Source organism: Bombina bombina, chromosome 6, assembly GCF_027579735.1.
Source record: "Bombina bombina isolate aBomBom1 chromosome 6, aBomBom1.pri, whole genome shotgun sequence".
Classification (NCBI taxonomy): Eukaryota; Metazoa; Chordata; class Amphibia; order Anura; family Bombinatoridae; genus Bombina; species Bombina bombina.
Window position 1 is genome coordinate 745,601,813 of NC_069504.1, and position 17,024 is coordinate 745,618,836.

The following is a 17,024-nucleotide window of genomic DNA, read 5'->3' on the forward strand; positions in this document are numbered from 1 at the left end:
CCTGAGAAATTTGTTTAGGATCTTCAAATCCAAAATTGGTCTGAACGTTCCCTCTTTTTTGGGAACTACGAACAGATTGGAATAAAATCCCATTCCTTGTTCCTTTATTGGAACTGGGTGTATCACTCCCATCTTTAACAGGTCTTCTAAACAATGTAAGAATGCCTGTCTCTTTATTTGGTTTGAGGATAAGTGAGAACTGTGGAACCTTCCCCTTGGGGGTAGTTCCTTGAATTCCAGGAGATAACCTTGAGAAACTATTTCTAGCGCCCAAGGATCCTGAACACCTCTTGCCCAAGCCTGAGCAAAGAGAGAGAGTCTGCCCCCCACTAGATCCGGTCCCGGATCGGGGGCTACTCCTTCATGCTGTTTTGTTAGCAGTGGCAGGCTTCTTGGCCTGCTTACCCTTGTTCCAGCCTTGCATTGGTTTCCAGGCTGGTTTGGGTTGTGAGGCATTACCCTCTTGCTTAGAGGATGCAGAATTAGAGGGCGGTCCGTTTCTGCGAAAGGGACGAAAATTAGGCTTATTTTTAGCCTTAAAAGACCTATCCTGTGGAAGGGCGTGGCCCTTTCCCCCAGTGATGTCTGAAGTAATCTCTTTCAATTCTGGTCCAAATAAAGTTTTACCTTTGAAAGGGATGTTAAGCAATTTTGTCTTGGATGACACATCCGCTGACCAAGACTTTAGCCAAAGCGCTCTGCGCGCCACGATAGCAAACCCTGAATTTTTCGCCGCTAATCTAGCTAATTGCAAAGCGGCATCTAAAATAAAAGAGTTAGCCAATTTAAGTGCGTGAACTCTGTCCATAACCTCCTCATATGGAGTTTCTCTACTGAGCGACTTTTCTAGTTCCTCGAACCAGAACCACGCTGCCGTAGTGACAGGAACAATGCATGAAATTGGTTGTAGAAGGTAGCCTTGCTGTACAAAAATCTTTTTAAGCAAACCTTCCAATTTTTTATCCATAGGATCTTTGAAAGCACAACTATCTTCGATAGGAATAGTAGTGCGTTTGTTTAGAGTAGAAACTGCCCCCTCGACCTTGGGGACTGTCTGCCATAAGTCCTTTCTGGGGTCGACCATAGGAAATAATTTCTTAAATATAGGGGGGGGAACAAAAGGTATGCCGGGCTTTTCCCACTCCTTATTTACTATGTCCGCCACCCGCTTGGGTATAGGAAAAGCGTCGGGGGGCACCGGAACCTCTAGGAACTTGTCCATCTTGCATAATTTCTCTGGAATGACCAAGTTGTCACAATCATCCAGAGTAGATAACACCTCCTTAAGCAGTGCGCGGAGATGTTCTAATTTAAATTTAAATGTCACAACATCAGGTTCAGCTTGATGAGAAATTTTTCCTGAATCTGAGATTTCTCCATCAGACAAAACCTCCCTCATGGCCCCTTCAGATTGGTGTGAGGGTATGACAGAACAATTATCATCAGCGCCCTCTTGCTCTTCAGTGTTTAAAACAGAGCAATCGCGCTTTCTCTGATAAGTAGGCATTTTGGATAAAAGATTTGCTATGGAGTTATCCATTACAGCCGTTAATTGTTGCATGGTAATAAGTATTGGCGCACTAGATGTACTAGGGGCCTCCTGCATGGGCAAAACTGGTGTAGACACAGTAGGAGATGATGTAGTATCATGTTTACTCCCCTCATTTGAGGAATCATCTTGGGCAATATCATTATCTGTGGCAGTACTGTCCTTACTTTGTTTGGACGCTATAGCACAATTATCACATAAATTTAAATGGGGAGACACATTGGCTTTCATACATATAGAACATAGCTTATCTGAAGGTACAGACATGTTAAACAGGCTTAAACTTGTCAACAAAACACAAAAAACGTTTTAAAATAAAACCGTTACTGTCTCTTTAAATTTCAAACAGAAAACACTTTATTACTGAATATGTGAAAAAGTATGAAGGAATCGTTCAAAAATTACCAAAATTTCACCACAGTGTCTTAAAGCATTAAAAGTATTGCACACCAAATTTCAGAGCTTTAACCCTTAAAATAAATAAATTTAACCCCTATACAGTCCCAGCTATAGTCTTTGCTGAGACCCAACCAAGCCCAGAGGGGAATACGATACCAAATGACGCCTTCTAGAAGCTTTTTCAGTGATTTTTAGATCCTCACACATGCATCTGCATGCCCTGCTCTCAAAAAACAACTGCGCAGTAATGGCGCGAAAATGAGGCTCAGTCTATAACTAGAAAGGCCCCCTGACTGAAAAAGGTGTCTAACACAGTGCCTGCCGTTTTATAAACGTTCCCCAAGATTATAAATGCCAATTGTTAGCCTAAATCTGAATAATATGCTCAAATAAAGCAATCGATTTAGCCCATAAAAATGTCTACCAGTTTTTTAGCCCATATTAAGCCCTTTATTCTGTTTGTTTGACTAAGAAAATGGCTTATCGGTCCCCATGAGGGGAAATGACAGCCTTCCAGCATTACACAGTCTTGTTAGAAATATGGCTAGTCATACCTTAAGCAGAAAAGTCTGCTAACTGCTTCCCCCAACTGAAGTTACTTCATCTCAACAGTCCTATGTGGAAACAGCAATCGATTTTAGTTACTGTCTGCTAAAATCATCTTCCTCTCACAAACAGAAATCTTCATCCTTTTCTGTTTCAGAGTAAATAGTACATACCAGCACTATTTTAAAATAACAAACACTTGATAGAAGAATAAAAACTACATTTAAACACCAAAAAACTCTTAACCATCTCCGTGGAGATGTTGCCTGTGCAACGGCAAAGAGAATGACTGGGGTGGGCGGAGCCTAGGAGGGACTATATGGCCAGCTTTGCTGGGACTCTTTGCCATTTCCTGTTGGGGAAGAGAATATCCCACAAGTAAGGATGACGCCGTGGACCGGACACACCAATGTTGGAGAAAGTGTATTTTAAAATGTTTGCTGGCATGTTTAATCGTTTTTTATATATGTTTGGTGATAAAACTTATTAGGGCCTAGTTTTTTCCACATGGCTGGCTTGAATTTTGCCTAGAAACAGTTCCCTGAGGCTTTCCACTGTTGTAATATGAGTGGGAGGGGCCTATTTTAGCGCTTTTTTGCGCAGACACAGAAATCCAGCTTCTTCCTGCATGATCCAGGACTTCTCTGAAGGGCTCAAAAGGCTTCAAAAGTCGTATTGAGGGAGGTAAAAAGCCACAGTAGAGCTGTGGCAGTTATTGTGACTGTTTGAAAAACGTTTTTGTCATTTATTATTCCGTTTTTGGTATTAAGGGGTTAATCATCCATTTGCAAGTGGGTGCAATGCTTTGCTAACTTATTACATACACTGTAAAAATTTCGTTAGTGTAACTGCCTTTTTTCACTGTTATTTCAAATTTGGACAAAATTTGTGTTTCTTAAAGGCGCAGTAACGTTTTTATATTGCTTGTAAACTTGTTTTAAAGTGTTTTCCAAGCTTGCTAGTCTCATTGCTAGTCTGTTTAAACATGTCTGACACTGAGGAACCTACTTGTTCATTATGTTTGAAAGCCATGGTGGTGCCCCATAGGAGAATGTGTACTAAATGTATTGATTTCACCTTAAACAGTAAAGATCAGTCTTTATCTATAAAATAATTATCACCAGAGGGTTCTGTCGAGGGGGAAGTTATGCCGACTAACTCTCCCCACGTGTCAGACCCTTCGCCTCCCGCTCAGGGGACGCACGCTAGTATGGCGCCATTTACATCAGGGACGCCCATAGCGATTACCTTGCAGGACATGGCTGCAATCATGAATAATACCCTGTCAGAGGTATTATCCAGATTGCCTGAATTAAGAGGCAAGCGCTATAGCTCTGGGGTTAGGAGAGATACAGAGCGCGCAAATGCTGTAAGAGCCATGTCTGATACTGCGTCACAGTATGCAGAACATGAGGACGGAGAGCTTCAGTCTGTGGGTGACATCTCTGACTCGGGGAAACCTGATACAGAGATTTCTAATTTTAAATTTAAGCTTGAGAACCTCCGTGTATTGCTTGGGGAGGTATTAGCTGCTCTGAATGACTGTAACACAGTTGCAGTTCCAGAGAAATTGTGTAGGCTGGATAAATACTATGCGGTGCCGGTGTGTACTGATGTTTTTCCTATACCTAAAAGGCTTACAGAAATTATTAGCAAGGAGTGGGATAGACCCGGTGTGCCCTTTTCCCCACCTCCTATATTTAGAAAAATGTTTCCAATAGACGCCACTACACGGGACTTATGGCAGACGGTCCCTAAGGTGGAGGGAGCAGTTTTTACTTTAGCAAAGCGTACCACTATCCCGGGTTGAGGACAGTTGTGCTTTTTCAGATCCAATGGATAAAAAAATTGGAGGGTTACCTTAAGAAAATGTTTATTCAACAAGGTTTTATTTTACAGCCCCTTGCATGCATTGCGCCTGTCACTGCTGCGGCGGCATTCTGGTTTGAGGCCCTGGAAGAGGCCATCCATACAGCTCCATTGAATGAAATTATTGACAAGCTTAGAACGCTTAAGCTAGCTAACTCATTTGTTTCTGATGCCATTGTTCATTTGACTAAACTAACGGCTAAGAATTCCGGATTCGCCATCCAGGCGCGTAGGGCGCTATGGCTTAAATCCTGGTCAGCTGACGTGACTTCAAAGTCTAAATTACTCAACATTCCTTTCAAGGGGCAGACCTTATTCGGGCCTGGCTTGAAGGAAATTATTGCTGACATTACTGGAGGCAAGGGTCATACCCTTCCTCAGGACAGGGCCAAATCAAAGGCCAAACAGTCTAATTTTCGTGCCTTTCGAAATTTCAAGGCAGAAGCAGCATCAACTTCCTCCGCTTCAAAACAAGAGGGAACTGTTGCTCATTCCAGACAGGCCTGGAAACCTAACCAGTCCTGGAACATTAACTTAACACTAACCCCCGAAGATCCACTTACAGTTTTTGAAACTGTAAGTGGATCTTCGGGGGTTAGTGTTAGGTATTTTTTTAAGGGTTTATTGGATGGGTTTTATTTTTAGATTAGGGTTTGGGCACTTGAAAAAGAGCTAAATGCCCTTTTAAGGGCAATGCCCATACAAATGCCCTTTTCAGGGCAATGGGGAGCTTAGGTTTTTTTAGTTAGGATTTTATTTGGGGGGTTGGTTGTGTGGGTGGTGGGTTTTACTGTTGGGGGGTTGTTTGTATTTTTTTTTTTACAGGTAAAAGGGCTGATTTCTTTGGGGCAATGCCCTGCAAAAGGCCCTTTTAAGGGCTATTGGTAGTTTAGTTTAGGCTAAGTTTTTTTATTTTGGGGGGGCTTTTTTATTTTGATAGGGATATTAGATTAGGTGTAATTAGTTTAAATATCTGATCATTTCTTTTTTTATTTTGTGTAATTTAGTGTTTGTTTTTGTAATTTAGATAATTGTATTTAATTTATGTAATTGATTTAATTGTAGTGTAAGGTTAGGTGCTAGTGTAACTCAGGTTAGGTTTTATTTTACAGGTACATTTGTATTTATTTTAACTAGGTACCTAGTAAATAGTTAATAACTATTTAGTAACTATTCTACCTAGTTAAAATAAATACAAACTTGCCTGTAAAAATAAAACCTAAGCTAGATACAATGTAACTATTAGTTATATTGTAGCTAGCTTAGGGTTTATTTTACAGGTAAGTATTTAGTTTTAAATAGGAATTAGTTAGGTAATGATAGTAGGTTTTATTTAGATTTATTTTAATTATATTTAAGTTAGGGGGTGTTAGGGTTAGACTTAGGTTTAGCGGTTAATAAATTTAGTATAGTGGCGGCGACGTTGGGGGGGGCGGCAGATTAGGGGTTAATAAATGTAGGTGGCGGCGATGTTAGGGGTTGATAATATTTAACTATTGTTTGTGATGCGGGAGTGCAGCGGTTTAGGGTTTAATATGTTTATTATAGTGGTGGCGATGTCCGGTACGGCAGATTAGGGGTTAATAAGTATAATGTAAGTGTCTGCGATGTCGGGGATTAGGGGTTAATAAGTGTAAGATATGGGGTGTTTAGACTCGGGGTTCATGTTAGGGTGTTAGGTGTAAACATAAATTTTGTTTCCCCATAGGAATCAATGGGGCTGCGTTACGGAACTTTACGCTGCTTTTTTGCAGGTGTTAGGCTTTTTTTCAGCCGGCTCTCCCCATTGACGTCTATGGGGAAATCGTGCACGAGCACGTAAAACCAGCTCACCGCAGCTTTCAGCAGCGCTGGTATTGGAGTGCGGTATGGAGCTCAATTTTGCTTTACGCTCACTTCTTGCCTGTTAACGCCGGGTTTTTGGTAATACCAGCGATGTAGGGAAGTGAGCGGTGCAATAACTTGCAAGTTATTACCGAGCAGCTCTTAAAGCAAAACTCGTAATCTAGCCGTAAATAAAGTGATTAAAAAACGGAGAGTGCTGTTCCTGAGGAGTTTGCTTGCGTTGATTACTTTGAACCACACCCCGGCTGCTGTATATTGCATTTAAGTGAATACTGTATCCCACATTGGAGCATAATATATATATATATATATATATATATATATATATATATATACACACACACACACACACACACACACACATACATACACACATATAGAGGGGACTGCAGTCTCAGATTGGACTGGGTACACATCCCATGACCCTGCAACATGCTTAGCCCTGGGTACTCACTGGCACTTCAACACACAGAGAAAGTCCAGCACTCACTTACAAGCTCTCAGCTAAGATTAAAAGCAAAAATGGAAGGGTTAGTTACCGCATTTGGCCAAATGTCCCTTTAAAGTAAGATTACTTATAGTGTGTGCACACACTTACCATAAATTTAGTGTCTCCCTTTACCAACGTGTCTGTAATAAATCCGCAGTCCTCCAAGCACTGCACCACCTGGTGCAACAGGTGAGGCTGAAATAAGAATCTACAGGTTATATGTGATGTTACACATTGCTTATGATGTTTAAAGGGCCAGTAAAGTCAAAACAAAAAAAACTTTCATGGTTCAAATAGAAGGTTTTAAAAAATGTACTGTATTTCTATTATCAAATTTGCTTTGTTCTCTTGGTGACTATTGTTAAAGAATAAACTTAGGCTCACAGGAACTCAGGAGCATGTTTTTAGCTGCAACAATGTTTGTAGCAAAGCCATAGAATTCTAAATACAAATGCACGCTCCTGAGTTCCTATGAGCCTATCTAGGTATGCTTTTCAACAAAGAATATCAAAAATACTAAGCACATTTGAGAAAAGAAATTACATAACAGAAGTAAATTGGAATTTTTTTTATATTTTTTTTTAATTGCACGCTCTTTCTACACCATTGAAATGTGTAATTTTAAATTTACTGTCCCTTTAAAGTTTGTTTGCTGGTCTATATTTTTATAGAAATATACATGTTAATTAGGATGCAATAGGCAATGTTTTTATCATACTGTAATTTTTTTTTATATTCTTAGTACATATCTAACATTTCTGTATAAAACACCACAATACTTTAAAAAAAATAATATACCCTATAATTTTTCTTCCAGCTCTATTAAGCTTTGTTTTATTGTACAACTTGAAACGAACATATTGTCAATTCAGCACTATGGAATTTTAGTTTTGTTTACCTAACTGCTAGTGAGATATGATGAGTTAGTGATTAAATGCTACCATTATTATTGAGCATATGAATGAGTGAAGATAAATAATTAGACAGAAAAAAAATACAAATACATACAGAAAGAGAAACTCTCTCTCAGGATCGAACAACTGCTTAATAGCTTGATCTATGGCGACTTACTACCTGGGAGCAGCTTCTTTTAGCTCAATTATTCTTTTCACAAAGAAGAACTTTCCTGAAGTATATCAGTCTGATCCTGCCCAACAAGGTCAGTCCAGATCCAAAATACCAGGCAATCCCTATCTGAACAAGGAACATGGCAACCCCAGACGATCGTTTAGGCCTACTTTGGGGCTCGTCAGTAAGGTGCAGCCATATTCCTCTAAGCACACTGGGCAAGGAGTCCATGTCTGATTTCCCCTATCTCCCTCAGGGAGACATCCCCAGGGTCATATTACATATACATAGAGAAAGAGAAGCTCTCTCTCAGGATCGAACAACTGCTCAATAGCTTGATCTATGGCGACTTACTACCTGGGAGCAGCTTCTTTTGCCAAATAATGCTTTTCACAAAGAACAACTTTCCTGAAGTATATCAGTCCGATTCCGCCTTACCAGGTAGGTCCAACCCCGAAATACCAGGCAATGCCTCCAATAGCACTTTTCATAAAGAAGAACTTTCCTGAAGTATGTCAGTCTGATCCCACCTAACTAGGTGTCAGTCTAGACCCAAAATACCAGGCAATCCCTCCAGTAGCGCTTCTCATAAAGAAGAACTTTCCAGAAGTATGTCAGTCTGATCCCACCTAAGTGTCAGCCCAAATTCAAAATACCAGGCAATCCCTCCAATAGCGCTTCTCATAAAGAATAACTTTCCTGAAGTAAAGAAACACAAAGGGAAGAGGCGCCAATGGTGCAGATCAATGATGATTCTTATATATAGCTGATGTAGGACGAACACAGGGTACTCACTTGTATATAAGGTAATCAATTATGCCAATAGGAGCAAGCTGGATTTCAACAGCAGTCCAGCTAGCTGATCATAAGGGCAGCTCTCTAACGGCATCCAATAGAAGGCAATCTGTAGAAAGAGACAATAGATAGAGGCCCCTCTATCTATTGTCTCTTTCCTGAAGTAGATCAGTCTGGGGTTGCCTTTTCCTTAGTTCAGAGGGGAATGGTCTAATATTTCTGGGCTGGACAGACCTTGTTAGGAGGAATCAGACTGATATACTTCAGGAAAGTTCTCTGTGAAAAGCACAATTGGACTAAAAGAAGCTACTTCCAGGTGGTGACCAGACCATAAAACAAACAACTGAGCTGTTGTTCTTTCCTGGCAAATTGCTTCTCTTTCTGTATTTATTTGAATAAAATACTAGTTCACCCAATATTAAAGATAGCAAAGGGTTTAGTGGACTATTTGAAATTTCAAGGTCTCAATATCAAGCTGTCCACATAGCTAAAACAAAAGTTGTTTTTGTAATGTCTTGCTGTTTTATTACATATAGTTACTTTTTTTTACTCTCCCCAGACAGTAGTAATAGAAGACCCATTTTCTGCAATGATGTCACCACAACATATGTGAATATGCAGAACACTGCAATATTACTTTAAATATTGGTTGAATAGAATTAGTTACCTGTTTGGTAGACTCTGAAGTGAAATCAGGATGGGTTAGTAAGATATCCATATCCCCACTTGATTCTGCACCTGCAGAAGATGATAACAATGAGGGGTAAAAATGTGAGGTGGACAGTGAACACAGAGGGCACATCATAAGCAGAAATGGACTGGGAAATACATATTGAAGGTCATGGAGGAGAGAGAGGCCAATGGAAGTGAGGTTGAATAGTAGTTGCTATAGGCTACTATACAGACACAGCTCTGCACATATATGTCTCTTGTCATTAGCTCACCAGATGTGTTCAGCTAGCTCCCAGTTGTTCATTACTACTCTGGAATTGACTTGACTCTTGCAGAAAAACAGTAATAATAAAATGTTTTCTGACAATGCACTTTTATGTTGCCTTTTTCATCAAAATAAAATAACTTTAAAAGCTGCTTCTTCATATAAATGTCAGGATTTTTCTTTATTCAGCTTAAAGGGACAGGAACATAAAATGACAAGTTCTACCCAATCATGCAAGTTTAATTTTGAAGGTACTTTTAAATCCACTTTTCAAATTTACTTTGTTCTCTTGGTATTCTTTGTTAAAAAGGAATATGTACATATCCTACGCTACCTGGAGCTTGCTGGTGATCTGGGAATTCTCTTTGTATCCTTTATTGAAAATCATACCTAGGTAGGCTCAGAAGCAATGCACTACTGGGACCTAGCCGCTGATTGGTGGCTACACACGTTTCTTGCCATTGGCTCACCAGATGTTTTCAGCTAGCTCTCAGTAGTGCATTACGGCTCTGAAGCAGACTTTAATCATGTATTTAATCCCTTTGCAGGGGTTAAAACACATAATTATATACAAGCAATAGTACAATAATAAAAGTTCTTACCATGTACAGAAGGAAATGGTGTTTAACAGAAAGTTATCTGATTTTAGAATGAAGAAATGTGACAACAATTACCTCGTCTAAAGCTTCCGCACACAGTCCCAATGTATTCCGGATCTAGGTTTTTCACTTTATCAAGAGCAATATCCTAAAAATATATAAAACACAATAATACATATGTAAATATGCTCTGTTCAGTTACTTTTTGACTGAATGCTGCTAGTATGTGATTGAAGCATTAGTCTACTTCATTTAGTAAGTTTAGGAGACTCATAGCATGCTCAGTTACAAGGTTTGCACAGTTATTCACACACATAAAATAAAGGAGAAATAAAAATGTACAATTTACTAAAATAAAAGTAAAATTGCAGCAGTCAACAATGTCAAGAGCTCTGCATCAAACCGGCCTGTAAGGAAGGGTCACAAGAAAGAAGCCATTACTCAAAAGCAGCTAATACTGGTAATACCATAATACTGACACGGCTAAGATGGTGAAAGGTTTTGTGGTCCAAGATAAATCTGTTTGACCAAGATTCAAACCGCCATGTGTGGTACATACATAATAGTGCCCATTTCTAAACAAACACTATCCCTACAGTGACGTCAATTTGTGACAGAATCATGCTGTGGATTATTTATATCAGCAGGGCCTGGGGAATATTGTGAGAAACGAAGAAAGAATGGATGGAGCTAAATATAGGGCAATTACTGTACAAAACCTATTTAAGTCTGCTAAAAAGCTGAAGCTTGGGAGAAATGTCTTAAAGCTGTTATTACAGCACACGGTTGCTTGACTAAATAATAATGAGGGCATTAAATACTTATGCAAGCAGTATATTTCAGTTTTTATTTTAAAATATCTACTGAGAAATACATAAAGTAATATGAAACCCATTTTTTTTGAGCATGCATTTTTATTATCAATTTCCTTTGTTCTCGTAATATCTTTATTTGAAAAGCAAGAATGTAAGCTTAGGAGCCAGCCCATTTTTTGTTCAGCACCTGGGTAGCGCTTGCCGATTTGTTGGTGCCTACATTGATAATAGGAGTAATTTAGAAAGTTGCTTAAAATTGCATGCTCTATCCGAATCATAAAAGAAAAAAATTGGGTTTCATATTCCTTTAATTATTAATTAAGAGTTATGAAGCTATTGTTTGAGAAAATTTAAGTATATATAATTTATAATCCAGAAAACAATGATAATTTTTCTGAATAATTTTGGAAGGCACGGTATAATTAGAATACTGTAGCAGTTTTATTATTCTGTTATTACTTTTTATTTTAGAGACGGTTAGGTTATAGATTGTAAACTATTGTTGAGTCAGATATGCACACCCTCCCTTAGGGTAGAGTAAAATATGCTAACTTATGCTTATGACTTCTTATTCAAAACTTATAATTTTGTATCATATGAAAAAGCATCTGATATGGAAGAACTAACTTACTCATCACTACTACACACTACGGTAAATCTTTGCCAGGCAAGTAGATTGCACCACAATAAGCACAATTTTGAATCTATAAAATAAATATAATCTGATCATACATGCTCATGCATTATCAGAAGAAATATAAAGCCTAATGAAAAAATAACCAATTGTCAAATGCTTGTTATTAAAAAAAAAAAAGACACGAAACACAAAAATTTCAGATAGATCATACAATTTTAAACAACTTTTCATAGCACTGCATGACATGCGAGCTTTTCTGCATTTACAATTGTGCTTTGTATTTTATATTACTTTAGACTTCAGATTAAGTTTTATTACATTTAAACTTTGCAATTTATATTTTGTATTTTATATACAGCAGTGTATTTAGGAGTGTGATTTCACAAATTCTGATTATGCTTTGACAGTTTCTGTGTAACTTTAACAAATTAGGATTACACTATGTATATGTATGCATATATTTTACAAATTACATTCCACTTTGTATTTATTCTATTTAAAATAAAACTGAAAAACCGACAGTTTTAGTTTCCAAGAGAGCTTCATTACTTTCTATGGGCCCGATAATCAAAGATTCTCTAGTATGGAGAGAAATTGTAGCGCAGACTTCAAAGAGGCTGAACTCACAGAGAGATGAGATTAGAATATATTACTTTTCTGTCCGTTAAGTAAGTGAATTGTGAATTCTGAGCAAACTTCACCTTCATACAGCAAGTGAGATAATTTAGTGAGCCCAGTTTGTTTAAAATGCTTACAGCATTTCACAAGACTTGTGAGAGAGCTTCAGACATACCCTGGAAATTCCCCTGTTAAGACCAAGAAATTCCCTTGCCCCTCCCACTTTCTGAAGCAGTGCCTTAATTAACAATAGAGAAAATACAAAGTGCAACATAATTGTAAAAGATACACATAAATATACAAAGTTTGTGTCAGTAAGTGCTATAACCGCATATCATTTTCACTAAAGCTGTGACCATCTCTGCTTGAACTGTAAGCCTAACATAATACTGGATCCTTGTATCTGTGATAAACGTAACCCACAGATTTGATACTATATTTGAACAGTTAAGTATTATTCTTTGATATTGATCTCTATCTAAGTGTATCCTCTCTATCTACACCAAAACTGTAGTTTAGTTATAAGATAACTGGCAATGTATTGCTCTCTGAAGTTAACATTTGTTGGTGTAATGAAAACATTTATAATCCCACAACTGGGGTATGATCATACTAGTTAATGTCCTATCCTCAATAAACTACAGTTAATTATTAGTGCTGATCTAATCTAATTGTTAAGTTTCTCTTTTCAGAAACTTCTTCACTTCAACTCCTATAGTTGACCCACAGTTTATGATCAAAACAGGGGTTACATATTTATTTGATCCCGACTTCTTGTGAAACTGTGTGGTTCATATATAAAAAGATTCCATCGATAAGTTAAACCTGACAGTATGATCCTAATTTGTTAAAGTAACAACGAAACTTTTAAAACATAATTAGAATTTATAAAATCACGGCTGGATCTAAATGTATTAAAATAGAAAATAGAAAGAGCAAACCTTAAAAGGGATAGGAAAGTTAAAATTAAACTTGTATGATTCATATTGAGTATGCAATTTTAAGACACTTTTATATTCACTTCTACTTCCAAATGTACTTTATTCTCTTGGTATCTGTTGTTGAAAAAGAATACATACATATCATACGCTACTGGGATCTAGCTGGTGATTGGTGATGTGTTCAGCTAGCTCCCATTAAAGCATTGCTGCTCCTTCAGCTTAGTATAACAAGAGAATAGAGATTTGATAATAGAAGTGAAATGAAAAGTTGTTTAAAAATGGTATGCTTTAACTGAATCATGATAGAAAAAATGTGAGTTTCATGAGCCTTTAAATATAATAATACTGAAACATTCAGACTTAATCTGAAGTGTAAAGTGATATAAAATACAAAGCACAAAGTGTAAGTGTAACAAAACTATCCTGCAATGCTGTATTGCAGTGTGCTTGTGTCTCCTTCACAAATAGAAATGCAGCAAACACCCCTTAGAGTAATATAGCAAAATTTGCTTGTCTAGAATCATGTGTGAGATCTTGCAGTGCTGGAGGGTCTGCCCTTTTTTTTAGCATTCCTTGAGTTCAGCCCCTGTGAAGTCTGGAATATAACAGTGTTCTACACTTCCATTTCCAACAGGAACTGGAAAGCTCACAATTTTAGAATAGAATTACAAGAAAAGGGGACAAAATAAATAATGAAAGTACATTGCAGAATTTAGTTTGTTTATACAATCTATCAAAGTGTTCAACGTCCCATTATAACACTGCAATATGCCACACTGACATTAATTGCACACTCTAGTGAGCCTTTTATACCTGTCCCCAACTGCCCTTAGCAGGGAGGAGAACCTAGGTTGCAATATGGCAAAAAAAACACATCTGCATATTATTCTCAGGCTAATCTTTGCTTTGAATAGGTCATTCTATCTAGCATTTATTGAATGCATGCAATTTTAAACAACTTTCTAATTTACTTCTATTTTCTCTTCGTTCTCTTGGTATCTTTGGTTGAAAAGCAAGGATGTATGCTTAGTAGCCGGCTCATTTCTGGAGCACAATACGGCAGCCGTTTTACAAAAATGATATCCATTTGCAAGAGCACTAGATGGCAGCACCATTTTCTGCCATGCTCCAGATGCCTACCAAGGTATCTCTTTAACACAGAATATCATGGGAATGAAGCAAATTTGATAATAGAAGTAAATGTTGTGCTTTGTTTGAATCCCAAAAGAAAATGTTTGCTTTTCATATCCCTTTACTATATTTAACCCTTTAAATGCTAATGACGGCTCTGAGCCGTCACTAGCACTCTCCCACCTTGAGGGAGATCTGGGGGCTCCCACCCGCTCCTACCCCGGAGATCGGGCCTACATAGTGACAGGCATCGCCGGGGCTTCATGTTATGCGCTGTGACATCACGCTCTATAAAGTGATGACATCACCGCGCAACTTTATTTATACTTAACAATGTTAAGTATAGGAGCAGGGGCATGCTGCTTAGAAGCCTTTATCTCAGGCATCTAAGCAGCTATAGACCCCCAATACCCACCATTGGAAAGGTAATCGCCCAACCTTTCCAACAGTGTAAGTTGGGGGTCTGAAGAAAAAAAAAAAAAAAAAAGTAAATAAAATTTTGAACAAAAAAAAAAAAAAAAAAAAAAAAAAAAAAACCTTAAAAAATCTTAGCACCCAGGTGGGAAAGTGCTTAGCACTCGAAAGGGTTAATCATAGTTATTTCATATGCATGTCACAAGCATTTTTGGTTTCAATATCCTTTAATTGTGTGTATTTTACCAAACTATGTATACATATGTTACGGGTAAAGTTAGAAATCCAGGTAATTGGGTAAAACGGACATTACCTAAGTGGGTGTGGGTAAAGCCCGATGTAGTGTAACTCCCCCATCTACACTATTTTTTTTTTGCTTCCACATGGGGGGGGGGTTCAAGGAAGGTGCCCTGCCAATCCTCTGGCATCCACCCCAAGTAAACCTTGGAGAATGAGGTTTACAAGGGGGCTTCACCCCCCTTGAACCCCCCAGATGGAGCAAAAAAAAAAAAAGTGAAGATGCGTGAATTACAGTGCATGCTATATATGTTTGATGTGGTGACTCAATGCACTCTGAGGAGATTTATGATGTTACACGGGCTTTACCCACAGCATTTTGGGTAATATCCGCTTTACCCGAGTAATCCTAGGATTACCCAATATCTGACTTTACCTGCAACACATAGATGTTATTACATAATGAAGAGAGGGAATAACTACAATATCTAACTTACCTGCATCTGTAACATTTCCTTCCGAGGGATGCGCAACTCAAATTCATCAAAATATCTGGGGGATTGAAAATAAAGATTATTATATTATTCTGCATTGTACATGAAAATAGTCATGTCTAGGGGGCGGAGCCAACCACCATTGCTAGAAGACGCATTGATTAAGAGCTCCTGATCTCAGCTTTAGAAAACATGAACTACCCTTGATAAAACCAGACTAAATGACTGGTATTGGAAGGACGGCGACAAGTAAAGAAGCCTTGGCCATGTGAATAGCAAACTAGTGCCTGTATAACTACTATTTAGCTGAAAAATTGATCCAGAGCTCTCTGTCTCGCACTGAAGCGCCATTTTGATTGAGGAGATGCTACTATCTGCCATGAAGATCCCTGTGCTGTATTCGGACATCAGGCAGTTACTGGAGGAACATGGACAGCGAATGTGCGAGAGACTAGACGCTCTCACTGAAAAAAATCCAAGAGGCACATTCACGCCACATCGCCGCTGCTGAGGAGCGGGAGGCTGCACCGGAGTCACAGCGGGACACAGTGTATGTGGATCCAAGGGAGGGCCTCCCGCTGAAGGCACTGGTGAGTGCAGATACCGATAAGGAGCCCTGCCCGTCCTTTGTCGTTATGAGAGACATGACTGCAGGGGGAGCAGCTCAGCATGAACATTTGCAGGCGGGCATAGACCCTGTGGATCGGAGCAGAGGTCGCGCTCTGTTATCCGCGTCCCCCCTTGGAAAGAGCCATGCGGTCACGCTACGACGGCCCGACTGGGGTCACTTTCATGGTGCTCTACTATCCTGGACCTGGTGTCATTGCTTTCCATCGGCCCCCCAGGCTGGCTGCTCCCATCTGATCGTTGGAGGGTTTGACTGCATGCAAACGGGGTGAGCGGGACCTATGGGAGGCAGGTATGACTGCCGGAGCAGCTGTAGGATATACAAGAAACTTAGTGCTTCGGTCGGTTGGAGGCTCCCTCTCACTTGCGATTAGAAATCGGCCCATGATGACACATAGTCAGATCCCCACTAGAGGATTACCCCCTGCTCCTCCATATTGCCCGTCATATTTGTCTGCGGTGGATATAACACATACAATTGTTCATCTTTTAGCCCTCACCTATGGCTACTAGCTTGTCATTATTCTGCTAGAGGTGACTGGGCAGACTTTAGACTATACATGAGATAACATGCTATTAACAGCGCTAGTCTTAAGCAACCATTGTCATAAATATTTATGTCCCTCTGGGTCTCCCCAGATTAACTGTATCTGAGTTCCAGAGCAACGATGAGGATCTAAAGTCTGGCAGCTCCTACATATGAACTGAGTACTAACAGCTGACCTGTGCTACATTTGTTTACTATTTAGGAAACATTTACCTAGGAGCGTTGGCCTTCTCACTAGTTAGCGGCCTGTTATCATATCTACACTCCAGCTGTGTTGAAGTCTGCCATTAAGCCTGTAAACTAACAACCCTATATTTTCTATCTCCTTTCTAAAGATTAAGGAGCCCCTATACTGAATAATTCCAGGCTCAGGCTCCTGAGTGTTATAGCACTCTGCTGACACCGCATAGTTGTCTATAGTTATGGGTATCAATTGGGAGACCTATGTCAGATGTTATACACATGT

The 17,024-nt window shown here is 39.0% G+C and overlaps 1 protein-coding gene across 1 annotated transcript in view; it reads right to left on the reverse strand.

Annotated features, from left to right (window-relative positions):
* The window catches only part of POLB (DNA polymerase beta), a 143,572-nt gene that overhangs the window by 39,370 nt on the left and 87,178 nt on the right, over positions 1-17,024 (reverse strand). Inside the window, exons 8-11 of the mRNA XM_053718003.1 lie at positions 15,388-15,442; positions 10,173-10,245; positions 9,229-9,299; positions 6,807-6,893 (exon numbers count right to left, since the gene is read on the reverse strand). Of these exons, the coding sequence (XP_053573978.1) occupies positions 6,807-6,893; positions 9,229-9,299; positions 10,173-10,245; positions 15,388-15,442 (286 nt within the window). The remainder of the gene's footprint in view (positions 1-6,806; positions 6,894-9,228; positions 9,300-10,172; positions 10,246-15,387; positions 15,443-17,024) is intronic.